At 44.2% G+C, this 27,677-nt stretch overlaps 1 protein-coding gene across 13 annotated transcripts in view; it reads left to right on the top strand.

Annotated features, from left to right (window-relative positions):
* The first annotated feature begins 1,906 nt into the window (after positions 1–1,906).
* Positions 1,907–27,677, top strand: part of PARD3 (par-3 family cell polarity regulator) — a 768,046-nt gene continuing 742,275 nt past the window's right edge. For all 13 annotated transcript variants that reach the window (XM_040352652.1, XM_040352650.1, XM_040352646.1 and 10 more), the window contains exon 1: positions 1,907–2,196. In XM_040352652.1, the coding sequence (XP_040208586.1) occupies positions 2,077–2,196 (120 nt within the window). In that variant the 5' untranslated portion in view covers positions 1,907–2,076. The remainder of the gene's footprint in view (positions 2,197–27,677) is intronic.

Here is a 27,677-nt window from a genome sequence, read left to right as displayed (position 1 = left end):
TGTGGATTCGAAGAATTCAAAAGTAAGTTACAGTGGCGTAGCGTATCTCACATAAGCTGCGCCTATCTAAATGTATGTGGATCTGGCCCATTGTGTTTTTTTTTTCAAAATGTTCTCTTTTTTTTTTATAGCGCAAAAAATAAAAATCGTAGAGATGATCAAATACCACCAAAAGAAAGCTCTACTTGTGGGAAAAAAATGATAAAAATATAATTTGGATACAGTGTTGTGTGACCGCGCAATTGTCATTCAAAATGCGTCAGCGCTGAAAGTTGAAAAATTGGTCTGGGCACGAAGGGGGTTTAAGTGCCCAGTAATGAAGTGGTTAATTTATTATTAGCATTATTAAAGAGGAGTTCCACCCAAATTTGAACTTCCGCTTATCCCACTCCTCACCCCCTTACATGCCACATTTGGCATGTAATTTTTTTTGGGGGGGGCTTCAGGAAGAGTGGGACTTCCTGTCCCACTTCCTCCTTCCTGTAGGCGACTAAGCTTAATCGCCTACAGGAAGGGGCTGCTGTAGGCGATCGCCTAGGACATGTCACAGGTCCTAGGCGATCTCCTGGCCAATTACAAGGCGCAGCGCCGGGCCGCTCGCGCAGTGCCGCTCGCGCATGCGCAGTGGGTGCCCGGCCGTGAAGCCTAAAGCTGTCACGGCCGGGTGCCCACACTGAGAATGAAGACGCCGGCCGGGGAGGGGGGGAGAGGAGCGGAGCCCCGGCCGGTGCGTCGCTGGAGCGCTGGAGCAGGTAAGTGTCTGTTTATTAAAAGCCAGCAGCTACACTTTTTGTAGCTGCTGACTTTTAATAAACATACAAATTGGCTGGAACACCCCTTTAACACCCTACCCCTTAACAAAAAATAAATAAACAACCCTAACCCCTAGGCTCCATTTACACATAAGAGATTTGAATTGCAGGTGGAATTGTAGCGATTCCTAAATCGCAGCAAAACCTATGGTGCATTTTCAAAGCCATTGCTTGTTAATGGCACCCCAATTGCGGTGTGATTTTGCTGCGGCTGTCGTGCAATAAATCGCGCTGCAATCGCAATGCATGGAGCGGTCTTTTTTGAGTGACACTCTAGTTTTTGCAATTTTGTCGCAATTGCAGTGCGAGTTTTCGCATGACCGTGGAAAAAAAATTGGGGTGCCATTAACAAGTACGGGAATCACAAATGTGTTCTGCGTTTTGCTGCGATTCTCGCGGTGATTCTGCCCTCGATTCCAATTGCTTAGGTGTAAATGGAGCCTTAATCTAACAAAAAAATAATAATAATAATTAATGACTAATAAAATAAAAATAAATAAAAGCTGATGGAAAAATAAATTAAATAAAAAAAAAGAGCAACAAATGATTCAACAGGTGATCGTTTGTTTTATTCGCTAATAAAAAAAAAAATGCTGTGTAAAAATGCGCAACTTGAGCATTCAAAATATGCAAAAAATAAATAAAAAATTTCCGAAAAGAATAAAAAAAAGCTCAGGTGTGAATGCAGCCATAAAAGACAAATGTAACCATGAAAGGGGAATTTCCTAAGTCTGCAGCTGCTGTGCATTGCAACCAATCAGCTTCTACCTGCAGCTTATTCAGCTAAGCTTTGAAAATGAAATCTAGAAGCTGATTGGCTGTCATGCACCGCTGCGCCAGTCTTAGTAAATCCCTCTCAAACAATCACAACTTTTTTTTTCTCCCACAGCCGCATCCCGAACTCCTATAACCACAGCGCTTCCCAGAATCCGCTTATATCACCGCCTTCTGCCAATCACCTGCCACCTTTCGCTATGCGGGCGGGACTCCGATCCGGCTGGGATATCTATAGGCGGAGCCGCGCGTCCTTTAGGAATCCCGGCGTGTGATTGGCTAAGACGCGGCGCTGGCGGTCAGACAATCCTGGTGGATGGGGTGGTAGGCGTGGCGTATTCACATGCAGGAGAGGAGGGAGGAGGAGGAGGTTGCAGGCCCCGCACACATCGGAGGATACGGAGGGAGAACCGGAACCCTGGATTAACCCCTGAATAGTGGGAGCGCGGGGAGAGCGGGGCGGTCTGTAGAGCTCCCCCGGGGCGCCACCATGAAGGTGACGGTGAGCTTCGGGAGGACCCGGGTAGTGGTGCCCTGTGGGGACGGCAACTTGAAAGTTTCCAGCCTCATCCAGCAAGCGGTGACCAGGTACAAGAAGGCCATAGCCAAGGTGAGTGAGGCCGGGGGGAGAGAGCGGAGCGCCGCCGGCATCGCCTAGACTTTCCAGGGACTGTGAGGTGCCCGGACACCCCTATATTTCTGGGGTGGTCCCGTCCGGCGTGGCTTTTACTTACTACTGGAGAGTCCAACTGGCTGCCCCCAGGGGGGGATGTGATGTGTAGAACACCAACCTGTATCAGTGTGAGCATGGGACAGAGCAGTGTGTCAGTGTTTACTTTCCCAGGCTGGGTGTCCTGTGTACTGATCGGTGTGTGTGTGTGGGCTGTCACACCAACATTTCCAGGATCCCAGCTACTGGGACACAACACTCTACACAGCTCTACACTGTACGATCTGATCTGTACAATCTGCTGTCATTTACCACAACTCTGTCATTAGGAGACACCTCCACACAATCCTATCATTTACTTTACTAGACCTGCCAGCCCTCTCACTACATTATTGTTGGTAGATCTAAAGGAGATTGCAAAGATCAGATTGTATGGTGCGTTTTCATGCAACTATGCAATCTGATTGTATGATTAACCATTTAAAGGACAGGCCTACTCTGACACTTCTCTCCTACATGTAACAATCAGTATTTTTTTTGCTAGATAAATATTTTGAACCCCCCCAAAATAATAATAATAATATTATATCTTTTAAGCAGAGACTATAAATAGACAGAGATTCCCGCCCCAGGCAGGTCTTGTTGGGTGCAAATCTTCTTCTCAGGAACTGAGGGTGCTTGCAATGCACATGGCAAAAAAGAACAAAAGATGATCCGGACAGCCGCACTCCAATCCAACGTAACTTCAATGTAAAAAACTGGAAACGGGCACTACAAGTCACAGCAACGGAACCTAGGACAGCTGACGCGTTTCACACTAACTTCAGTGTTTACTCATGAGTAAACACTGAAGTTAGTGTGAAACGCGTCAGCTGTCTTGGGTTCCATTGCTGTGACTTGTAGTGCCTGTTTCCATTTTTTTACATTAAAGCGGAGGTTCACCCCAAAATCAACTTTCTGTCACTAGATCCAGCATACTGCTGACATCTGCAGTATGCTGGATTCTTATTTTTTTAGCATTTATCGTTTTAGCAGTTTGTCTTCTCCGGCTCCGAGCGGGGAATCCTGCGGGGAGTAGGCGTTCCTAAATCAAGCGCAGTTGATTCATGGGCTTGGATAGCGCGTCACGCCATCCGGAAATAGCCGACGTGACTCTCGGCTGCTTACGGCGCCTGCCGTGTAGAGCTGACTGCGCAGGCGCCGTAAATTGCCGAGAGTCACGTCGGCTATTTTCGTAAGGCGTGACGCACTATCCAAGCCCGTCAATCAACTGCGCTTGATTTAGGAACGCATATACCCGGAAGGATACGCCGCTCGGTGCCGGGGGAAGAAAGACCGCTAAAACGATAAGTACATAAAAAAAAAAAAAAAATCCAGCATACTGCAGATGTCAGCAGTATGCTGGATCTAGTGACAGAAAGTTGATTTTTGGGTGAACCCCCGCTTTAAAGTTACGTTGGATTGGAGTGCGGCTGTCCGGATCATCTTTTGTTCGCTAAAGCAGAGACCCTAAAGCCATGATGGTGAAACTTGGCATCCCAGATGTTTTGGAACTACATTTCCCATGATGCTCATGCACTCTGCAGTGTAGTGGAGCATCATGGGAAATGTAGTTCCACAACATGGTTCCCCATCACTGCTCTAGAGAATAAAATGATGGGTGTTGTAATTTTTTAATGTCGCATGGATTTTCAAACACAATTTATTTTCTTCCCTTTTTTTTTATTTTTTATATAAATGCACTTCAATGAGTTTTTTTAATGTACGAAACACAATATATTACCCCCATTTTTTAAAATTAAATATAAAAGATGTTACGCTGATTAAATAGATACCAAACATGTCAGACTTGGCTTTAAAATTGCGCACACTTGTGGAACGGCGCCGAACTATGGTACTTAAAAAAAAAAAAGGGGGGGGGGGGGAAGAAAATAAATTGTGTTTGAAATTCTTCTTGATAGGCAATGCTTTAAAAGCTTTCACAAGTTATCAGTTTAGAGTTACACAGGAGGTCTGGCGCTAGAATTATTGCCTTCTCTCTGACATTTGCGCTGATACCTCACGTGTCCTGTTTACGTACAAATGTGGCACCAACATGTGTGCTCGCTTTTATGTGTGAATTCAGGTGACCTGAACTTTTTTTTTTGCGCTGTCTCTTTAAAAAAAAAAAAAAAAAAAAAAAAAAAATATATATATATATATATATATATATACACTACTATCACAAGGGATGAATAACATGGGCAGTGACGGGTCCTTTTTACTCTATTAGACCCCAGATCTCTCCTCTGCCCTTCAGCCCTCGTTCATATTGACTGCAGCTTTGAAATCGCACAATTTCAAAGACGCATGTCAGTGCCACTTTGGTTGTGACTTGAGAGACCTCTGTGCGTGTTGATGCAGAGAGTCTATGCAAGTCACACCCAAAAACGCCAAAAGTAGTACAAGAACTTCTTTTTCAAATCGATGCGACACCGCAAAGTTGTCGGCGCACCGATATGAACAGTGCGATTGACGGCAACAGGCCTGTCAAATCGCATTACAAGTCGCTCCAATGTGAACAAGGGCTAAAAGCTTTCAGATCATACCAAGATCGGTTTTATCTGATGCAAACATGGATTGTTTACATTCTGGAGGAATCAGAAGTGACAAAATATTAGTCACTTCCGGTTTCCTAAACCCTAGAGAGGTTTGGGGAAGATCTGGTCTCTGATCACCTCTATGGTAAGCCAGGGGAACTGCCAGCTTCAGTCCCAGGCTCTGTGATGGGAATAATTGGCTGGTAGGATTGATTTTACATTACAGGGGATTGTCTGCTGGGGGGGGAAAAAAACAAAACTGGGATGATGTCTGTAGCCATTAACCAGTATAACCACTTTGAGCTGGTGTGAGAGCTCACTCCTGTGATGGTGGAGGTGAGCAGTAGTTGCTGAGAGTGCCTTAGCAATGTCCTATCAACAAGACAGGACTAGGAGATGCAAACTTTGAGGCTGGGTTCACACATGGGAATTGCACAGGAACCCGGTGCGTCTTTTGGTCCGTTTCAGGTCCGAATTTAGCCCAAAATTTGGGCTGAAATCGGACCTGAAACAGTGAATGGAGACGCACCGGACCCCTGATGTGAGCCACTGTGTTTTTCAGCCAGGCTTCCTGTGGTACATAAATAGCCCACACCTATAGAATGGACATTATTCAACTTCGGTCAAAGCTGACGCCCCTTACCTGCATAGGCAGCTTTTTTGGTAAAAGTGAACTAAGTCTCCTCTACACCACACACCAACAACACTGCTTAATTCATTTTTAATATTCAAAGCACCCCCCCCCCCCTCCATCCACATCTCTATGCTTTTATTTTGTTGAGAAATCACCTTGAACTGTCCACCACACCCCCCCCCCCCCCCCAATTAGCCTTTCTGGCTGTGGCCGTCTTAAATAAGGGAAAATGATTTATGTAGCATTTAACTCCTGGAATCCATCTGCCCATAGGTTAGGCAAGTAGGCGGGAGGGTGTGCTTAGCTGAGAAGACCCCTCCTCCTCTCCTAAGACTCCTGAGATGTATGACATCATTTGCTTAGACCAGGACTTCATGAACAAACTGAAGAAATGTTAAAACGTGTAAAACAAGCAATTATCATCTGTGCGTTCTTCCTTGATGGCGTGTTTCCATTGAAAACAAGAGGACTCTCAATACATGTGCTAAGATGTGCGTCAATGTGCTTTGCAATGTGCGATGACCTTTAATGCAAAGTGCATTGCAGTGCACATTAAAACACGCAGCAGTGTGAGTTCTTACCTTGACATGCAGCATGTTCTTCTTTTGATGTGAGGCGAGGGGGTGGTAAAACCACAGTTTAACTGCCATAATTTGCCACCTCCCTGACCACCCATGTGAATGTCCCCCAATGAAGATGTAACCCTAGTTGAATGACTTTCATCATACTTGGGGCCTGGTCACACACAGTGCAGTAATTGGGATTTTTCTGATCTGGAAAAACATGAGTCGCTGCTAGGGCACATAGAAAACGATTTGTTTTCTATGGAACCTGTTCTCACTGCAATGCAGTCTGAGGGACAGTGCAATGAGCTGTGATACAATGCTGACATGCGGCATTTTAGTGGCATCACATGTCACCACACAAGTGCAACACACGGCTCTGGTGTACAGTGACGGGAATGATGTGTCACTTTGTCAACTTCAATAAAGTTTTCCAAAATAAAAATTGGGGGCGCCTTTGCTGCTGATCTCCTGTCTACATGAAAGCCTTCCAGTGATGTCATTGTGGTATTTCTCAGAGCGCGTTTCCTCATGGTGACCACAGCACGCCATACCTGTGCAATGTGCGGCGGATTGGTCGCTAGTAGTCTTTATTAAATGCCTGTGTGATTGGAAGACTGGATGGAGTGCCGTGCAGAATAAGTAATCTGATTTTATGCCGCATACACACGGTTGGAATTTCCGACAAGATAAGTTTAATGTGAGCTTTTGATCGTAAATTCCGACCGTGTGTAGGCCCCATCTGACTTTTTCAGAAAAAAGGGGGGGACCACCCGAAGGTGTTTGGGACTTTAAATGAGAATACCTCATCTGACTTTTTCTGTCGGAATTTTCAACAGCAAAAATTTGAGAGCTGGTTCTCGAATTTTTCCGACGGGAAAAGTTCTTGTCGGAAATTCCGATCATCTGTATGCAATTCCGACGCGCAAAAAAACACGCTTGCTCGGAATCCTCGAACTTCATTTTTCTCGAATCGTCGTAGTGTTGTACGTTACTGCGTTCTTGACGGTCGGAATTTTGTGTCACCGTGTGTATGCAACACAAGTTTGAGCCAAAATTCTGTCTGAAAAAAATCCACGGTTTTCTTGTTGGAATTTCCGATCGTGTGTACGCGGCATTACTTTGGCATTTCCTTTTTACATGCAATATATATGATATGATATGATAGTGATTGGGTTTACATATTCCTTAACCACTTGTTGGCAATCGCCTGCTTTGTCCCAGACTGATAACCTCTCAATCATGTGACCAGGGTGGTGGGGGGTAATCACATCGATCACATGTTGAAGATGCTGTGCCACCTACTGGGCATTAAAGTCCACTAAAAGGCTGCTGAGAGATGCCATTAAGTTTTAGTAACCTATTTAAAGTGAATATCCGCTGTGTAGTTAAGTTATGTGTATGTAAATAATTATTATTATTATAAAGACTGCTGCTGATGAAAATACTAATCTAAAGAGATGTTTTACAGCACAGCCCATCGCCAATGGTTTCTGGGGTCAGACATTTCCAGCTGCAGGTCACAGATATCGGGGATACTTGGCAGCTGTTACAATAAGGCTTTGGTTTGTGTTGTGCATGGCTTCCTATGGGGGTATTGTTGGTATAAGTAACATCTGGTAGAGTATCATGCAGAATGTTTATGAACAGGTCAGTCCTATACGTTTTCAGCATTCCTCCTGTTTGATGGACAACTAGAGCAATACACATCTGCATTTTTGACTGTTACCTTCTGACATGTAACACCATGCTAGCATACCTAACCCCTTCTGGTACTCAAATACTTGAAATGATTCAGTTTTTTTGGTTTGGGAGTCAAGTACTTTTATAAGTATGATTAGAAAAGCAGTGGTGTACAATAACTTGGATTAGTGAATGAAAAATTACTTTAGTGCCCCCAATGTTGTATTTTTCCAATAAAGCTGTGCAAAGTGCACAAACACTTAAAGGAGAAGTTGTCACCATGTGCATGCAGGGAAAGTGTGTATCTCTAGAAAGAGCCCCCACCTTACACCGCGGACCCCCATATACTCACCAGTATTCCCCTGCTGCTCATTCCTCCTCTGCAGCTGTCCATAATACCCGACACTTTGAGGGGCATGTGACCGACACCCCTGTGACAGAGCTCAGGTCTAGCAGTCCATTACATGAATTGAGGAGTGTCATCATTGCTCCCCTGGGTTATCAACACCTGTCATTTCAAAGCTGGCTGTGGAGGAGTGGTGAGGGATTGCTGGTAACCTGCGTTGGAGGGCCTTTTTCTGAGACACTTTCACTTTGGATTACATGGCAGGATCCAGTGTCTTTTTTTTATTAAGCCCTGGTTCACATTGCAGCAATTTGGCATGCGATTCGACATGTCAAATCGCATGCCAAATCAGCAGCTGTTGCTGGCAATGGCACTGTCTAAATCGGTTCTACACCACAGTTTCGGTGCCGCACTGATTCCCAAAAGTAGTTTCTTTGCGACTTCGGGGCGCAATTTTTCTTTTTCAATAGACATCTGTGCAGAAACCCGCAAAGATGTCTCTGAAATCGCCCCCCCAAAGTCGGGACTGATAAGCGGGAATTAGAACTCGCCCCAATTTCCTTTCCGCTGTCAGTGTGAACCTGGGCTAAAGCGGATTTTCATGTAGTGTGATCGGCAGAGAATAATGCTTTGTACACACGATGAGAAAATTGGGTGAAAAATACCACTTTTGGAGTGATTTGTCCCATAATCTGATTATTAGTACACAGCTTTTAAAAAGCCGATCACGACCGCTCATGCGAAAATATACGGAAGGGTAAACACAATTTTTTTTCTCATATTATAATATGAATAATAATAATATTTGTAGGAACAATATTGTGACCAATACATCACTTCTGAAGTTCTATTGTCCAAGAATTTTTCATAACTTTAGTAAACTATTGGTTTTCCATATGAGACCAGCATGCAAAGGAAAAAAAATGGCTTTACGGCGCCTTTCTGTATCTTCTGCCAACATTGTCCCTTGCTGGTAGACTTCATCCCCATCCAGAGTAATTGTGTCTGCTGTCAATCACCAGGGAGGGGGAGGGGAATACTGGCTGTGATGTGTGTTCAGTGTTTCCCTCCTGACACTACTATGCAGGCAAAAGGGCTTCATCATTGTACAGCATTGCTCAGGACAGATTGATAATGTCTAATTTAAAAAGGTCCAATGCAGTGTTGTCACCCTAGACCTGGAAGAGACCTCCATGGACAGTGACACTGGTGGGATTAGAAGGTGTGCTGGACAGACAAGGAGGGGAAAAAGGCGGGAAAGCACTTCACTCAATAAACATACATGCATTCTACTTTATACAGGGAAGTCCTTGTGTTTACCTGTATGTATCCTTTAACCAGCACTGAGCTTACATGAGACTAAAGAGTTGAAGATAATGTTGTGTATTACGTCCATAGAATAGTGTAGTATAGGCTCATTTCTCATTGCTGGGTATAGGTCGGAGTGCACAGTTTCTTTGTATCATTAAAGTTGATACTTTAGTTTGTCGATAAAATAACATTCTATCTCTTCCTGGTGGTGTGTTGGCCTCTGCTTTTCCTAAGATTACTTGTTATTACATGGGAATGTAGGCCATACCAGTTCTTACCTAATAAATAATAAAACCAAACCAGGACCATCAAAGATGGTGATAAATTGGCCGCGGCACCTTTATTGGTATAAATATCTATATAATACAAACATTGTAATATAAATTAAAATCTTATCTTTATTAAATTTAATAAATAAATAAATATTTAAAACTTAAATTATTTCAAATCTTTCCAAATCTCACTCAGTCTTAGGACTCGAGCGAGTACCATAAATAAAATATTTAAACAAAGTCCCCCCTTGATTCAAGGGTGACAAACCACATATAAGGTGCAGCGACAGGGTGGGGGGGATGGGGAGCTCTTCAAACCTCTCAGGTAACTGACCTGATACCTGCCCTCACAAGGGGGGTTTATATACCCCTCCCTGCACGTGGATGAGTCATCCAGTACACGTGCCTTTCCCGCTCAAAAAACACCTGCTTCCCGCTCTAAATACCTGTAGACTTCCCGCCTAAACTTCCTCAACTGCCTATGCCTCAATTACCTCAACTAATAACCCACTATAGATACTATTGGGATGGCCACAATCCCATGCTGTGGGCACTAATAATGCCCCCTCGCTCATGGGAATGTAGGCCATACCAGTTCTTACCTAATAAATAATAAAACCAAACCAGGACCATCAAAGATGGTGATAAATTGGCCGCGGCACCTTTATTGGTATAAATATCTATATAATACAAACATTGTAATATAAATTAAAATCTTATCTTTATTAAATTTAATAAATAAATAAATATTTAAAACTTAAATTATTTCAAATCTTTCCAAATCTCACTCAGTCTTAGGACTCGAGCGAGTACCATAAATAAAATATTTAAACAAAGTCCCCACCTAGCCTATTTTGTTTTGTAAAAAACAAAAAAGGCTACCCCAACACCGCGGCCTTCTCAATCATGGTTTGGATACCGGAGTTAAAAATGTCCAGGCCTACCTCAGACAAATGGACCCCGTCCTGTCTATATAAACCTGGAAAACCACCCTCCAAATCCACATGCCTAAATGAAAACCCCCCCAGACTGGGCATGAATTTTTCCATCGAATGATTGAACCTGCGCCGTATTTTTTCCAAATTCCTCACCTTACCCGATGACAACCAAATTAGCCTAGGAATTATTTCTGAAAAAATTAACTTTGCCGTTGGAAAGAAACCGTTTAACAGTTGAAAATCTCTTTTAACCATAAACATCAACTCTAATGTGGATTGTTTACCAACATCATTACCCCCCCCGTGTATTATGATGACATCAGGGGAAGGCCAGCATTCAGCCAACTTAAATATGTGTGACGAAAAATTGCTCCATTGTAATCCACGGATACCTTTCCACCATATTTGACACCGTTCAGAAGAAAAAGATAAGTTAGCAGTATAACATCTCTGACAAGCTCTTTTATGAGCCCAATGCACAAAAGAATGTCCAAATATCCAAACCACTTTCTTTTGTCCTAAAAATTAAACAGATAAATTAGGACGAACGTACAAATTAAATCTACTAGAATCCCACCTACCCAAATTTTTAATAACAGCATTATCAAGGCCCATTCTAGCTGCCTCTGTTGCCGCCCCAATTCTAAAAGAATGGGAGGAGAATTTTAGGTGCGAAAGGCCAATAACGGATATGCATTTTTTTAGAATTGCTGAAAACTGAAATTTTGTCAGAGGTGAGTAATTCAGATGTACCAAAAAATTACCGGTACACTGAGGCCTAACACTCTGATACTTGGACAACACCAACAAGGGACAAATAATAGGGTCACCACAGGCATTTAGAATGAGCCAATGACCTCTACCCTGAACATCAGTTTTTGATTTTTTAATGAAAACCCGCACCTTATCTTCAACTACTATCACATCCTCCCACATCAGACCTGATGCGCCCTGCTTACTGTTAGGGACTAACTCCGAAATTCGCAGAGCCGCAAAGAAAATTAAAACAAACGCCGCTTGAAACAATAACGCTTCGTAATCCGAACTACACATGGAAAGTGTAACCGCGCAAATTCTTTTTAAAATGTCAATAGAAATTGGCCTGCGAGTGTCCGGTCTGCAAGTCCTTAGTTTATATCCCTTCAGCGCTTGACGCACCGAGAAAAAACTATTACAACCCGGCAGCCTATTCATTTTGAAGAAAAAAGAAATACCCACCATCGTCTTATTAATATGCGTAAAGGAAAAACCTTTCTCCATTAGTGAACTGAGGAAGGCTAAAACAGTGTTCTCTGTAGGTAACAGGCCTGAAAAACCCAGAGTGTCGTTAAACAGTAACCACTTCCTCCATGCGATTGAATAGTCAATCCATGTTCTGGGACGCACTGACTGTTTAATAGATTCTAACACTGGCGTTAAATCAATTCCCATAAGTGGCTTGGACATTGCAAACCTACCAGATCCGCTTCCGGAAAGAGCAGCCTGAACCGAGTCATCTGAAATCGAGATAACGAATCAGCCACTGTATTTTGTTTCCCAGGTACATGTTGTACTTTTACCCAGATATTAAATTTTAAACACAACAAAACAAAATACCGTAGCAGCTTTATTACACTTTCAGATTTGGAAGATAAACAGTTTATTGCAAATAAAACGCCCTTATTATCGGAATGGATTAATATTCTTCTGTTAGCGAAAAAACTCCCCCACAATTCAAAAGCCACTATTATGGGAAAGAGTTCTAACAGAACAATATTTTTCGTTGCTTTACTATGCACCCAAAAAGGAGGCCAAGATCCGCAACACCAGTGAGTTTCCCATATAGCCGCGAAACCCAAAGATCCCGCCGCATCCGTATATAAATGCATGTCCGCCGAAAAAATGAATTCCTCTTGAAACATCGTACGACCGTTATAGTCCTCCAAAAATTGTGTCCAAACTAAAAGGTCATCTTTTAAATCAGTAGTGAGACGCACATGGGAAAAAGGTGATTTCAAACCCGCTGTTGCCATAGCCAATCTCCTAGAGAATACCCTGCCAACAGGCATGACCCTAGACGCAAAGGCCAGTTGGCCCAGAAGGGACTGCAGCTCTTTTAAAATCACCTTCTTCTTTCGCAACAGACAACATATAGTAATCTGTATCCGAACGATCTTAGCCTCAGGAAGCTTGAACTGAAACAAATTAGTATTAATGCTGATACCCAAAAAATCTAACTCTGTTACAGGGAAAACGGTCTTATCCTTTGCAATCGGAACACCAAAGTATTCCACAATTAAAAGGAAAAGATTCAATAGCAACCCACAGATAGGAGAATCCGGGGGGCCTATGAAGAGAAAGTCATCTAGATAGTGGGTAATTCCCTTACTACCTGACTCAAAAAGGATTACCCACTGCAGAAATGTCGCAAATAACTCAAAATAATGGCATGACAGCGAACATCCCATAGGAAGGCACATGTCATAGAAAAAATATCTTTCAAAACAAAAACCTAAAGAACTGAAGGCTTCAGGTGCAATGGGTAACAACCTAAAAGCTGATTGAATATCTGACTTCGCTAGCAGCGCACCAATCCCAAACTGTTTGATGAGAGACACTGCATCATCAAAGGTGGCATAAGACACTGATGCTGACGCCGGATCAATCTCATCATTCAAAGATTTCCCTTTAGGGTAAGAGAGATGATGGATTAATCTGAACGAATTTGCTTCCTTTTTTGGCACAAGGCCCAAAGGGGATATCCGGAAATCGTCAAAAGGGGGGGAGACAAAAGGGCCGGCGATACGCCCAGCCGCTATTTCTTTTAACAATTTACCCCTCACTATCTGGCTATTCAAAAGTACTGATTTTAAATTATTTACCGCCTCACAACCCGTACCTGAAAATTGAGGGAGTTTGAAACCCTTGGAAAAACCGTTAAGCAAAACCTCCGCCCTCCCCTTGTCGGGGTACAGCAGAAGCCATGGTAACATTCTTTCCAACCTCACCGGGGTGCGTTCCTTTGGGATTGTCTTTCTGCTGAGAACTCCTTTTAAAACACTTCACCACTGGGTGCGTCCCAAAACAGAATGAACATTCATGCTTGTAGCGACACGATGCAGCCCAGCGGCATTGCGACTCGTTAAAAGCATAGCAAATTCCTTTTTTATACATAGAAGAAGAACTGCTCTGACCAACCGTAGGTTGTTTGTTAAAAACTGGCTTCTGCGGTACTATCAAATTTAACCACAACCCTACATCCTTCATTCCCCAATGTAGGTTTTTGTAAACTGCTAACTTCTGTCGGAATGACTCATCATAGTTATACCAACCAAAACCTCCAAAATTTTTATACGCTTCCAATACATGCTCCAAATGTTGGAAGAGTCCACTACACTTTTCTGGGTGTTTTTCCCCCAAAACTGCGGAAAAAATACAAAAGGCTTGAAGCCAATTGTAAAAGGATCTAGGCGCCTGACGACGCCTATCCTCATCATCCAACTTTTTTTCACTTTTAAAAAATTCCTTGGAATTTGGGAGTAATGACATTAAATCAATAAAATCATTATTCCATATTTTTTCCTTAACCGTAGAGGTTAAGTGAAAACCTAAGGGGGAAACTTCGCATGGTAAGACCTCCTTAAAACAATTCTCAGGGATATCAGTTTGAATTTTTTCCCTAACCTCACAAGTGCTTGCAGGCAATGTATTATTGCTCAACCAAACACTTGCATGTGAAACAGGTGTTTTTTTAGGTTGCAAAGTGTCAGTCAGTTTGTCAATTCTTAACAATAATTTTTCAATCAGGCTGCATTCTGTTAACTCACCAGCAGGCGCTGCGGGAGCACACTGAGCAGCTGTATCAGCATTCGATCTAGCATCCTGGCTTCTGGCCGCCATCGCCGCCCCCAGCTGGTCAAGCCTGGAAACACGCGACGCTGATGATCCTGCTGCATTCGATCCGGAGACCTGTGGAGAAAAAGACACATTCCTCCCTCCAGGCGGAGACAATTGAGCCTTGCTCTGTCCTCCTCTGCCGCGCCCCGGAGATGGTGACGCATTCTTCCTCTTCTTCGTGGCCTTCCGAGCACCCCGCTCACCCGCTCCGACCTCCCGACCGACATCTTCCTCCTGGCGGTGCTCTACCGTTCCGCGAGGTGGCTCAGAGGTAGACGGACGCTCCGGCGGACGGTTGCGCTGGGACCTGCGGGCTGAAACAGAGAGAACAGCGGGTGGAGGCAGCTCACACGGCGACACTACCTCACCCTCCTCCAGACCGGCAACATTCTCCTCCGGGACATCTTCGCCATGGTCCTCTGCAGCCGTCGCCGTGATACCCGACAGGCATCTTTCCAGCCACTCCTCTCCTCCTGCCGACTCCGCTCTCTCCACGACCCTCTGCACCAACGACCTCAGCGCTTCAGAGGTAAGCAGGCTCATCTTCCAGCAGCGACAGGAGCTCTTCAAACCTCTCAGGTAACTGACCTGATACCTGCCCTCACAAGGGGGGTTTATATACCCCTCCCTGCACGTGGATGAGTCATCCAGTACACGTGCCTTTCCCGCTCAAAAAACACCTGCTTCCCGCTCTAAATACCTGTAGACTTCCCGCCTAAACTTCCTCAACTGCCTATGCCTCAATTACCTCAACTAATAACCCACTATAGATACTATTGGGATGGCCACAATCCCATGCTGTGGGCACTAATAATGCCCCCTCGCTCATTGTATGTGTTGTGTGCTCAGTCCAGGGATAAAATGGTTACAAAGGGAGGTCATTAGGTTGCTGTGAAATGTTTCAGATTGGTTGGCAGTGATCTCCTGGCGAGTCCCTGTAGTGTTTTCTTTCTCTAGCATGTGACATTGCTAACATTGTAGCAAGCCTGCTATGGGCCCTGTATTCATCACATGTGAAGGACAAGTACACTTTCATGCACCTTTCTCTTTCTGTTCAGCCTATAGTAGGCACCGATACTATCCCCCTGCAACTGTATGGCAGTTAAAGAAACTCCAGGATTTTTTTTTTTATTTTGTTTTTAAGTTTTCTGGGTTACATATAGTTAGATGTTGGCAGGTATATGTCAGTTATTTACAGTACAATGCAGGTGCTGTGTATGAGAGCTGAACGGCTCAGGCCTGAAAGTTTATAGAAAGCAATTCTCGGCACTCAATGTAAATTGTGCAACAGGCAGCAACCAGGAGGTAGCATACACCTCTTGAGATTGAACTCTGTGTAACCCAGCAGATTAAAAAAATAAATCCTGCAGTCCTTCTTTCAGGCTTGGATCCGTCTCACAGCAGTGGTTTGGTGTGTGCCCGTTCGCCGTATCAGGTCCGACCTCAGCCTGAATTTGCACCTGAATTGGACCAAAAGACGCACAACTATTTTTTGCAAAACGCACCGGACCTGCTGAGGAGATATGTGAACCGGCTCCATAGATAGCCGCTCATAATCTCCTGCTATTGAGAATTGGATGTAGAGATCCCGCATCCAATTCACAATGGTGTGAACTTGGCCTAAATCAGTGCTTCTCAATTATTTTCTGTCATACCCCCCCCTAGGAAGAAGAAAACATTTCGGGCCCCCCCCCCTGCACGACTGTAAATAGTATCTTTTGTCTATAAAATTGTCTTACCATGACCCAGATGGATGTGTAGGCCTTCAGGCGAACGGACATTCCGTCGGCCGTGGGTGAGAGGACGCTGTCAGTCCCTGTGCACCATGGGCAATCGAGTCGCACGCTCCACTCAGGCTGTGCAGGATGTCTCACTGACGCGGAGCGGTGTCAGGACTCGCAGAGTGCTGGTGCGGGATTGGATGGAAGGTTGGAGGCTTGGCCCATGTGGAACAAGATGGGCGGAGTGCCGAGTTGGTAGGCTGGAGCGATAACTCAGAGGATCAGAGCATCTGTGTAGTGAGCGGTGCGGAGGTGCTGCACGGGCTGGAAACGGGGGATAATTTTTGCCAGGTCAAACGAGCCCCCCTTTATGGAGCCTCGCGGCCCCCCAGGGGGGCGCGCCCCACTATTTGAGAAGCACTGGCCTAAATGGAGAAGTTCTGTATTGCATTCAATAGTAAATTGTCATGTGCACTGAAACACAGTTCCCAGGAGGCATAGGCCACAACATTGGAAACTAGTGATGGTTGATCTACGGACTGTGATGTGGCATATAGGGTAATGAGGAGAATGAACAGGGGACATGTGGTCCTCTGGTGCATAAAAGACTGTACATTACCTTATTTAGGTAGAAAGGCAATTTGTAACAGGGATGCATTGGGATCCACGAAAAATGTAAAATATGGTCCTGTATGATTGTTGCCAGTAGTCTGGCTTCTTGTTATGAGGCATTGCATTTTATTTTAAAAGTAATGTAGATTATTTCACCTGTTTTCATCTTTACATGCATGCACCCCCCCCCCCCTTTTTTTTTTTTTGGTTAAAGGTTAGTCCGTATATAATGCCCTGTACACACGATCGGTTCGCCTGATGAAAACGGACCAATGGATTTTTTCATCAGATATCTGATTGAAGCTGACTTTCATCAGTCTTGACTACACATCATTGGTTAAAAGTCCAACGCGGTGACGTAAAACACGACGACGTGCAGAGAAAAATGAAGTTCAATGCTTCCGAGCATGCGTCGACTTGATTCTGAGCATGCATGGATTTTTGACCGATGGATTTCCCAACAGACGATTGTTTTTTTCTATCGGTTTTTTACCATACTAAAATTTTAAAACAGGTTCTATTTTTTTTTTTCACCGATGGGGGGGGAAAAAAACGAATGGGGCCCACACACAATAGGTTCGTCAGATGAACCGATCATGTGTATCGGGCATAAGTGATTGTACCATCAACAAATCTAAGATCATATAAATTTCATGTTCTATCTGCTTTGTGTATGATCATAGCACCTGGATTCCTTAGGGCAGGCATGTCCAAAGTCCGGCCTGGGGGCCAATTGTGGCCCCCGTTCAAGTTTAATGTGGCCCCCCTGGTAATTTGGATATATACTGTATTTATCGGCGCTGCCTCTGAGTGGACAGGGAGGGGGGAAATGAGTGCTGTCAAATTACATATAGGAGAATCTCCTGTTTACTCGGCGGCATCTGTAATAGGAAGTTTCGTCTCCTGGGCTGCTATTGGATGACTCCTCTGTCCATAATAGGAGGCGGGACATTGTATTAAAGAGGCTGCTATGTAAACAGGAGATTCTCCTGTATGTAATCTGTTGGTGCTCATCCCGCCCCCCCTCCACTCCGAGGCTGCAGATGGGCATCGATGAGGCTGCATTCATGGCAATGGAGAGGCTGCATTCATGGAAATGGAGAGGCTGCATTCATGGAAATGGAGAGGCTGCATTCATGGAAATGGAGAGGCTGCATTCATGGAAATGGAGAGGCTGCATTCATGGAAATGGAGAGGCTGCATTCATGGAAATGGAGAGGCTGCATTCATGGAAATGGAGAGGCTGCATTCATGGAAATGGCGAGGCTGCATTCATGGAAATGGCGAGGCTGCATTCATGGCAATGGCGAGGCTGCATTCATGGCAATGGCGAGGCTGCAGATGGTCACTGATTAGGCTGCATTGACGGGCAATGACCGTTATTTTGCTTCACAGTTTTTTATTTACATATTTTTCCTGAAACTTCCCTCCTGCGTGTTATACGCCGATAAATACGGTATATCCAAATAACACGCCAAGCTCATCTCCTCACCACACACAGCCACAAAGGCAAGAGAATTCTTGTTGGGCAGTGTATTAGTGCTCAGGCAAACACACTTAGACCACTCAGGCAAAATGGTCGGCCCTCACACATGTTCACTTCATCAAATCTGGCCCTCTTTGAAAAAAGTTTGGACACCCCTGCCTTAGGGAATGTGGCAGTAGTGTTCTCTCTATCAACAAGCAGTCAAATGCACACATTGGAGTTCTCAAAGACATATTCACTCATGTAGATGTTATTTATTTATATAACTATATATATATATATGAGATTTTTCCCTCAAAGGAATAATTTTCTATATCCCTACCACACACATTACCATAAGACAGTGTTGTTCAATAAATCCCTAAGCAATGCTGACCCCCCCCCCCCCAAACACATAATACAGTAAAGCCATATTGATCAGAGATGTCCATAGACATGTATTCTTTTGGAACTCGTGTTCCATGAATGATGAATGCAGTTGTGATAAATATCAATAATTTTATACTAGTGCCATGATGTGTATCCAGGAACTGGAATAATAATATTCATAAGGACATACCAAGTCCCTGAGCTCTATGTAATTGGACATCCTTTTACCACGTTCTTATATCAGTGCTTGGAAATCCGTGGTCACCTTCCCGGTGGGAGATATTTTTTTTTCTTTCCTCTTCCACACAATTGTTTTCAGCATCTGAGACACTTTGTCTGAACTTTGACGTGTGGGGAAAAAATGAGAGAAGCTGATTGGGGCCTATGGGCAACAGCACAAGTTGAGATGGCACTTGTCTCCATATTTTTATTATTATTAATATATTTTTTTTATCAATCCCCACATGTATTTAGCACTTGTATTAAATCTTTCAACAGCAGGGATCCATTTAGTGAATGCATTGGGAGGAATAGGTGCAATAGCTTTAAAGATTTTTTTTTTCCCTTCATGCATTCTCTGTATTTAGGTAAAACCCTTTTTTGTCCAGCCCCTTATTTTACTTACTTGAGCCTGCCCCCCCCCCCCCCATACAGTGCTGTGCACAACTGCCCTCTCTTGCCTCATTGGACAGAGAGGCATCAGCGGAAGCCATTAGCTCCGGCTGCTGTCAATCGCAGCCTGTGAGGAGAGAGCGAAGGGCAGGGCCCAGCCGTGCTATGTGTGTCAATGGATACACAGAGCTTGGCTCAGGATCAAGCCCACACGAGTACCCCCATAGCAAACCGCTTGCCGTGGGCGCACTCGGCTGAAGGGAGGACACCAGAAGAGGAGAATCTGGTCTGCTCTGTGCAAAACCATAGAGCAGGTGCACAGAGAAGGAAAGTTTAAACATGAATTTTTTTTAAAGCGGGGGTTCACCCTAAAATTAACTTTTTGGCTAACCTATCTCTAGCCTTAATAAAGGCTTGTAGCGTTGTCTTTTTTTTTTTTTTTATGTGTACACTTACCTATCTTCAGCCGCACTTCCGGGTCTTCTTCCTTGCGGGGAGTGGGCGTGTCGCTCCTTTTCCCCGACGGGGAGCTCTGCATAGATGATTGACGTGCGCGTCATCGCCTTCCGAAAATATCCGACGGGGACTCGGCTCTTTACGGCGCCTGCCGTGTAGAGCTGGCTGCGCAGGCGCCGTAAAGGGCCGAGTCCCACTCGGATATTTTCGGAAGGCGATGACGCGCACGTCAATCATCTATGCAGAGCTTAGGAACGCCTACTCCCCGGGGGAGCGAGAACCCGGAAGTCGGTGAAAATGACGGAAAAACGTAAGTACAGACCGAAAAAAAAAAAAAAATCCAGCATACTGTTGATGTCAGCAGTATGCTGGATATAACAGTCTATAGTTTTTTTTTTAGGGTGAACCCCCGCTTTAAATAATAAATATGTTATAATCTAAGATCGGTCTGGCTATGAATGCTCCATTCCCCTCGGTGTCCTCTACAGCTGTGCGTTTTGAGCCCTTGTGGGTGGCTAAGAAAATCAGAGTTGCTGCACTAAAGGTGCACATAACTTCAGTAGATATGACTTTCTCAGCCATACAGAACTGCTATTCTGTACTCTTTGTATATTACCTAAATGTTGTACCTGCTTAAGGGAAAATAGACCTTAGTTGTTTGTCATAACCTTTTCTTTCTGTTTTTGTGTGCTTGTAGTCACTAGTACTGAAGCCTCAATTCCACGCTTCGATTGTTTTTATTAAATGCTTGCTTGGTCCCTTCACTGCCTTCAATCTATTTTTATTCTTTCTACCTTTCCTTTTGAGTGATGGATTTGATACCTTCTTGGCCTTTATCTCCAGCATATGTTTTTTCTGATGTTGTGCTCCCACAGTAATATCATCATACTAATTATAGTGTACAGTTTTTGCCTGCAAGATCTTGAATTTCTGCAGCCAGTAAGTGGTGAGGTCACAGCTTTGTGGTGGACAAGCCACGAAAATCTGGACACGTTGGTTTCCCGGCTACTGGAAATTGGCAGACCTGTTCCTATTTTTATGTAGTTAAAGGGGTTGTAAAGGATCCCCCCCCCCCTAAATAGCTTCCTTTACCTTGCTGCAGTCTTCTTTCACTTACCTCATCCTTCCATTTTGCTTTTAAATGTCCTTATCTCTTCTGAGAAATCCTCACTTACTGTTCTTCTGTCTGTAACTCCACACAGTAATGCAAGGCTTTCTTCCTGGTGTGGAGAAAGCCTCTTGAGGGGGCGAGCAGAAGTGTCAGGACGCCCACTAACACACAGCTCCTTTCTCTATCTGCAAAGTAGAGAGTGTCCTGACACTCCTGCTCGCCCCCTCAAGAGGCTTTCTCCACACCAGGGAGAGCCTCGCATTACTGTGTGGAGTTACAGACGGAAGAACAGGAAGTGAGGATTTCTCAGAAGAAATAAAGACATTTAAAAGCAAAATGGAAGGATGAGGTAAGTGAAGGAGGACTGCAATAAGGTAAAGGAAGCTATTTAGGGAAAAATTATTTTTCCTTTACAACCCCTTTTAAGGAGCAATTGTGCTGGCAAGAGTATTTTGTCTGCTGTAGAGGTTTTATATACGAGGAACAGGGACTACATTTAGTAGTTGAATTGTGACTGTGGCTACTGGATGGTTTGTGTGATAGAAGTTGTGCTCATTACTGTTGTAGCCAGTTAGATGTCTCTTTTTTTAATGAATAGTCTTTCCCCCCCCCCCCCCCCCCCCCAAGGACAAGATCGCATGTACTTTGGTAAAACAATTAAAATAAAACGCTCATAAATCTGTATGTAAATAAGTGGAATGTGCTGATAATTTTTCAGTTCTAAATGTGACGCCTCCTGCGCTGCTAATGCCCCATTTCATAATGAAAGGTTGGCTTGAAGCAAGTAGTATGCCGCCAGCTTTGTTTTTTTTATTTTATTTTTTGTTTTCTGCATGGAAAAGTTATAATGTGCTAGTATTATGTGAAACTTAAAGTGGTTGTAAAGGAATTTCAATTTTTTTTTCATAATGAGCATCCTTTACCTGCAGACATTCCTCTTTTCTCTTCCTCATTGTTCGTTTTTGCTCAGAAGTTGCTCTATTTCTTCTCTGTTCTGTTCACTTCCTGCTTGTCTGATTTGTTACTGACCACCGTGATGGGAGGCTTTACTGCGGTGGTCAGTGACGTGCTCGCCCCCTCCTGGGAGCTACATCTGTGCGGCAGGACGCTCTCTACGTGTTAGAGACTTCAAGGAGGTGTGAATTACTGGGCGTGCCGCAATGCATACTGGGAAATGTAGTTCTTTCATGAACAAGCGCTGCAAACCAGGAAGTGAATGAGAGAACAAAAACTAGAACCCCGTAGGTGATATAGATGAAGGAATTTAATAGGTATTTACTGTTTTTTTTAAAAAAAGAATCATTACACTATTCTGTCTGTCTACCTTGCAGACACAAATTTTAGACAAAATTTTTTTTCCTTTAACTTTAAAACAAAGCCCTTCCAGCGGCTTCTTTCTTCACCTGTTCTTCCTTCTGGGTTTGTGAACTCCGGCTGTGTGAGTGGCTGGAATGCCTATTACAGCACAGGAGTCGGGTGGCCATTCTTTCAGGGCGCATGTACCGGTGACGTTACCAGCTGCATGTACAGTAAATATCTCCGAAACCGTGCTGGCACGACACTTGCTCAGGCCACACTCATTCACATGTTCATGCACTGGCTCAGTGAGCGGTGTTGCTTCTTGTTCCTGTTGATGCTTCCACACCCCTGAATAGTGCAAACGCAAAAGAAAAAACTGCACTATTCAAACTAAAATACAAAAAAGCTGCAACTCAAAGTGGAATACAACACAAATAAACAATAAAAACAAACGGAGATGCGCTAGTGAAAAATGCAGTGAAGTGAACACTCATTAAGTGAAATGGCAAGATGCACATTGGGAAAAGTGCAATAAATTATATAAATAGGTTTATACAGTTGTGACACCAATTGGTAAAAAATACTAGACACATGAAATGTGAACAAAACTAGTGAACAAGTGGGTCCAGCGGGTGGAAGGTGGTGGGGGATTAGTCTCAATGGATGTGTGTACCCATGGGGAAATAAGAGATGTGCCACCATAGGTAAAACCTGATGGTTTATTTAATTAAAAACACGTCTAAATGGACAATAGTCAATAGGCACAATAACGTAGCGAAAAATTAAGAAAGTGGAAAATGGCCGGCAAAATTTTAAATGCAGAAAAAACCCGCTCGTGCAAAACGAGCGTGGCGATGCGTGTTGAGGTCTACACCCTATGCGTTTCGTCACTCATAGGACATCGTCTCGGGGCATATGCGCCTGCTTCCTTCACTGCAACCGGTGAGAGCGGCACTGCAAGTTACACTTCAATCAACCAAACTAACGCGTTGCAGCTCAAAAAACTTCAGATGTGGTGGCTTCATTCGTTTTCTTTTTAGGCTTTTATTTCCCCCTTTGTTTTTACTTGTTCCATTCCTGTATTCTACATTTGCAGAGATTTTGTGTTAAACAGATTTACTGTCCGGATCACCAGTTAAAAATAAGATTAACCTTCGATCCATGCTCATTACCTGCACCACAATTAAATCGCACTGCCCTTGTGGTCTGCAGTGGGTGTCGGTGCAATCTTAAAGGGGTTGTAAAGGTACGTTTTTTTTTTTTTCCCCCCCACCTTAATTAAGGTGAAAAAAACATCCGACAATAGCGCCCCCCCCCCCCCGTTATACTTACCTGACCCCTCGAAAGTTCAGCGCCTCCCCCCAACATCCCCTTCGCCATTGAGCCTGGCCGTCGTTCGGCTACAGTGGATGGATTGAAAGCAGCGCAGCCATTGGCCGGCGCTGCTGTCAATCACATTCAATGACGCGGCGCGCCATGGCCGAGTATTAGTCGGCGGCTACGGCCGCCGCTGTATCACCGGATCGCGCCCGCAATAACTCAACACCATGTGAGCTCGCATGAAAGTGTTGAGTCCTTGCGGGGGGGAGTCGGGATAGCCGCTGAAGGACCCCAGAAGACCAGGTTTGGGCCACTCTGTGCAAAACGAGCTGCACAGTGAAGGTAAGTATAACTTGTTTGTTGTTTTCTAAAAAAAAAACAAAAAAAAAAAACATTTTTTATCTTTAGTGATCCTTTAACGACATTCCAAATGCAGGTCACAAATGCTGTCTGTTCACAAAATTGCTACATGCTGGATTTCGATGCAGTGCAATTTGAGCCCATTCAAAATGAATGACATATGAGTTGTACGGGAATGTGGTGCGGTTCCTGCGCGATTCATATGCTATTCATAGTATGAAGCGCTGCATAGTGCATAGGAGCCAATGGCTGCACTGCTATCAATCTATCCAATGAAGAGCCAAGAAGCAGTGGAGAGAGCGACGTGGTATCGCGCCCACTGAAATTTCGGGGGTTCAGGTAAGTAAAACGGGGGCTGGGGGGCCGGACAGTGCAAGGTGTCTTTTCACTTCAATGCATAGGATGCATTAAGGTGAAAAACCACGAAGGTTTACAACCCCTTTTTAAGATGACTTTCAGTAGACATTGCAATGATAATGTGTTCTCATTGATGCATTGTTTTCCCTCTCATTCCTTTATATGAATAATTTTCTAATTGAAGAAAGTGTGGTGTGTAATGCAGCATGGCTGTACTGAGAGACGTGCTTTCCCTGGTTGTAGGGCAGGAGAAGGTGAGTAATCTGCATTATTGCTTAGTCGGCACTATTCCGTGTATGGAATGTTTAGTCTGTGCCATGTCTGGAGCTCTGTAGCACCCAAGTGATTGTTCCATCCCAGAGCCGTCTATCTCCCCTTGGTGACTACTGCACCAGTATGAACGGCTGTCGGCTCAGCAGCTGAATGCGGGTGTTGCTGAGTTGTGTTTTGCTTGCATGATGTTGCTTTATCACCATGGTTTTCATGTAGCCATACTTGTAGTAATCCTGAGGGATGGAGAATTATTCATGCTACCCATACTTGCTCATGTCTTCCTGGGCTGTAGCGCTATGACCCCTGTTCTAGGACAGTGCTTTGTAAGGAGTCTAAGCAGTGACTTAACTCATTGATTGCAGCCAGGCCTCCTGGGGAATTAGCAGATCCTCCTCCCTGTTTGAGCACAAGTCAATGAAATTATTGAACGATTTCTTAGCCAAGGATTCCCAGAGGGCTTTCGTTGTTTTACAGATCTATTGTTAATTTCTAGCACAGCCTCTGATGGATGTTGCTTCAGAAGTGTTGCTATAAGCCACTGGTGGGCAGTTGGTTGCTTTAGCACTGGAAAAATCCTCAAAGGCAGCTTGTCACTGAGCCTAAAGAAATGACAGCCGCAAAAAAATAAATTGTTCTTTTTCAATAAAGAGAAAAGAGTTTAAAGGGATTGTAAAGGTAGAACGTTTATTTTTTTTTTATTTTTTTATCTTAATACATTCTAAGCATTAAGATAAAAGCCTGTGTGCTGAGCCCCCTCGATGTCCATGAATGTCTCGGCTGTCTGTAACTCTACCTCCTGATTGGTTGAGACACAGCAGCGGCTCCATTGGCTCCTGCTGCTGTCAATCAAAGTCAGTTGGCCAATCAAGAGAGGGAGGCAGGCCGAACCACAGCTCCATGTCTGAATGGACACAGGGAGCTGCAGCTCAGCTTACCGTGGGGGCACTCATCAGGAGGGAGGGGTCATGATCACAGCAGAGGGACCCGAGAAGAGGAGGATCCAGGCTGCTCTCTGCAAATTCACTGCACAAAGGAGGCAAGTATAACATGTTTGTTTTAATCACTTTAACAAAGATTCAGGTATTTACAAAGGTAATGGTGTCAGGTCTGGTCACGTTTCTTAAAGTGGCAGTAAAGTGTGTGTTTAAAATCTGCTGCACATGTGCAGTTTCGATCATATTTTTGGCTCACTTTGTGAGCCATGGTGATGTCACTCCCATGCGTGGAAGTGACGTCATAGCAGCCTGGCCACTCAAGCGATGAAGATGGGAAACTCGGAAAAGACCAGGGAAAGATTAAAGCGCTGGGGGAGCCGTGACAGCTTTCCGCTGGACAGTTCTGTTTGCAGAGTCTGTCATAATGTGCTAGTATGCAGTGCACTTAAACCTGCAGAGGTACCGGGTGCCCTTTTTATTTTCAGGACTGGAATTTCCTACTGCTTTAAAAATGGTATGAACTGCCTATAAGCTTCTGTTGCCACTAGTGCGACTTTGGACACACAAAGTCACATGACAGTTCACAGCCCAGTGGTTTTAATGCTGCCCATTCCAATCTACGCAACTTAAAGTTGTAGCAACTTTGGAAAGGTTCCTGCTCTATTTTGAGACTTTCTTGCGACTTGAGTACCAGAGAGTGTACAGTTGCATCTGAAATTGCATGGCTCTAGAGTCACACTAGTGGGAATGGAGCCTTAAAGATTTGAGATTTATTTGAGACCAATTGAAAAGGAGAAGGGGGGGGGGGGAGTAAAAATAAGAGTTGGTGGTGAGATTTTAAGCATCAGTGGCTCTTCTGCAAGAAGCGATTTTGCGGTTGGTAATTCAGAACATTTTTATTAAATTCAGCTGGCCTCAATTCTCTTAATTTGTATTCTTCTATTTATTGGCAATCAAATGGATAAAGCAATAGTTACAGATTTTGTGAAAATGTGTTAAATTCTCAGGTTTTCAAATGTATTCTGTGTATATAATCTGAGGTGTTGGGTGGTGAAAGGGCTGCTGGGGTTTAGTAGATATATTGTAACTGCTATCTGCATTACATTGGAGATTCTAAAGGTAGGACTGGCTTCCCATAAACTAGCAGGGAAACATCCACCCATTCTCGACCTTGCCACTTTCAGTGGACTGAGTCGGCGTGGATGTGGTTCACTACTCAGAAGGACCAATCAGGACGCTTGGACATTTCACAACTTCCTTCTGGCTTCTGGATTGAACTTGCTGGCTCTTGGCTCTGTGAAGGGAGGTATGTGTGATACCTTCTGTCATTGTGTAGCAACAATTTACACAGGGGTATTTTGTTTTAGCTTCAGTTATCTTGGGACTCACTTTTGAGACGCAATGAAACTTCAGCACAGTGGAATTAAAACCGCATGCACTTTACTAGATGCCTGTGGTGCCCCCGGGTAGGAAACACTGTGCCAACTATGCCACCTATAATGCCTACTATGTATATACGGCGCTGTTGTAAATTCTAGTTGTATCTCCTTCTTTGCAGGAATAGCTGGGTAGAGGGATAATTTATAAACTTCTTTTTTTTTATTTTTATTCTAAGATTAGGAGTGTGACCAAGGTAGTATTGGAGCAAGGGTGTCAAACTCCATTTCATTGTGGGCCGCATCAGCATTATGTTTGCCCTCAAAAGGGACGGTTGTATCTGTAAGAGTAGATGTCCAGCGTATCCTCCTCCCCTTACATTCACTCCACCATCAGAAGTTGAGTCCCCCACTCTCCCTTGCATCACATTGCACCCCCCTTTCCTTATGCTGCTGCTGGGAAGAAGCTGGATGCATTGCTTGAAATCAGAAAGTAGGGGTCTGGAGGAGGACCAGAGGAGGGCTGGAGCTCTCCTGTAGCTGCAGGAGAGGTGCAAGGACCACATGAAATGGCCAGATTCGGCCCGCAGGCCTTGTGTTTGACACCTGTGCATTAAAGGGTTGCATGCAGCCAATGACACACCCCAGTTAATTATGGCTAGTGAAGTATATAATGTAGTATATCACAGCTTTACAGGAAGGGGGTGGTGATATGTTTGTATTCCCTCCCTTCCCCAGCGCACAGTCATGAGCCGTCCACAGCTATATCCAATTTCCCTCTAGGAAACGCATCAGATGTGATGTGCGCTGGGTGGCTTAGTCTCCCAGTGTGGTGTCTGGGCATAGCCCACTGTACAGGAGGAGCCAATGACCTCTAAAAGAAAAACTTGAATAAATTAAAGCGGAGGTTCACCCATAGAGAACACATTTTC

The sequence above is a fragment of the Rana temporaria genome, chromosome 5, assembly GCF_905171775.1.
Source record: "Rana temporaria chromosome 5, aRanTem1.1, whole genome shotgun sequence".
NCBI classification, from domain to species: Eukaryota; Metazoa; Chordata; class Amphibia; order Anura; family Ranidae; genus Rana; species Rana temporaria.
Note: the sequence above shows the minus strand (reverse complement) of the source record. Positions and strands in the feature narration are given on the sequence as shown.